The sequence below is a fragment of the Rhincodon typus genome, unplaced genomic scaffold, assembly GCF_021869965.1.
Source record: "Rhincodon typus isolate 14 unplaced genomic scaffold, sRhiTyp1.1 hic_rhity00010873, whole genome shotgun sequence".
In the NCBI taxonomy this organism is placed as follows: Eukaryota; Metazoa; Chordata; class Chondrichthyes; order Orectolobiformes; family Rhincodontidae; genus Rhincodon; species Rhincodon typus.
Window position 1 is genome coordinate 6,944 of NW_025976511.1, and position 452 is coordinate 7,395.

The 452-nt window shown below is 56.0% G+C and overlaps 1 protein-coding gene across 1 annotated transcript in view; it reads left to right on the top strand.

Annotated features, from left to right (window-relative positions):
* LOC125482474 (coronin-1A-like) overlaps positions 1-396 on the top strand; it is a gene marked incomplete at its 3' end in the record, with an annotated part of 5,703 nt that extends 5,307 nt beyond the window's left edge. The window contains exon 6 of the mRNA XM_048594556.1: positions 277-396. Coding sequence (XP_048450513.1) covers positions 277-396 — 120 coding nt within the window. The remainder of the gene's footprint in view (positions 1-276) is intronic.
* Between the last annotated feature and the right edge of the window lie 56 nt (positions 397-452).

The window sequence follows — 452 nt, forward strand, 5'->3', positions numbered from 1 at the left end:
GAGCCCTCGTCCTCTCTGGGTGCGTTCGGCCGTTGTACTGGCAGTTCATTCACTCCATCTCTCTGCTCTCCTCTGTTTCTCCCCCTCACTCTCTCTCTCTTCTCTTCGCCCATTCCCTTTCTCCCTCTCTCTCCCTCCATTCTCCATCTGTCTCTCCCCCCATTCTCCATCTCTCTCTCCCCCTCATTCTCCATCTCTCTCCCTCTCCGCCCTCATTCTCTCTCTCTCTTCCCCCTCATTCTCTCTCTCCCTCATTCTTCACCAACCCCCCTCCAGGAGAAGGAAAAACCACACGAGGGTTCCCGTCCAGTCCGAGCTATTTTCCTCACAGACGGGAAAATCCTAACAACTGGCTTCGGGAAGATGAGCGAACGCCAAGTGGCCTTATGGGATACGGTGAGTGACCGGGGAGAGAGGGAGGGAGAGGGGGAGAGACAGAGAGAGAGAGAGAG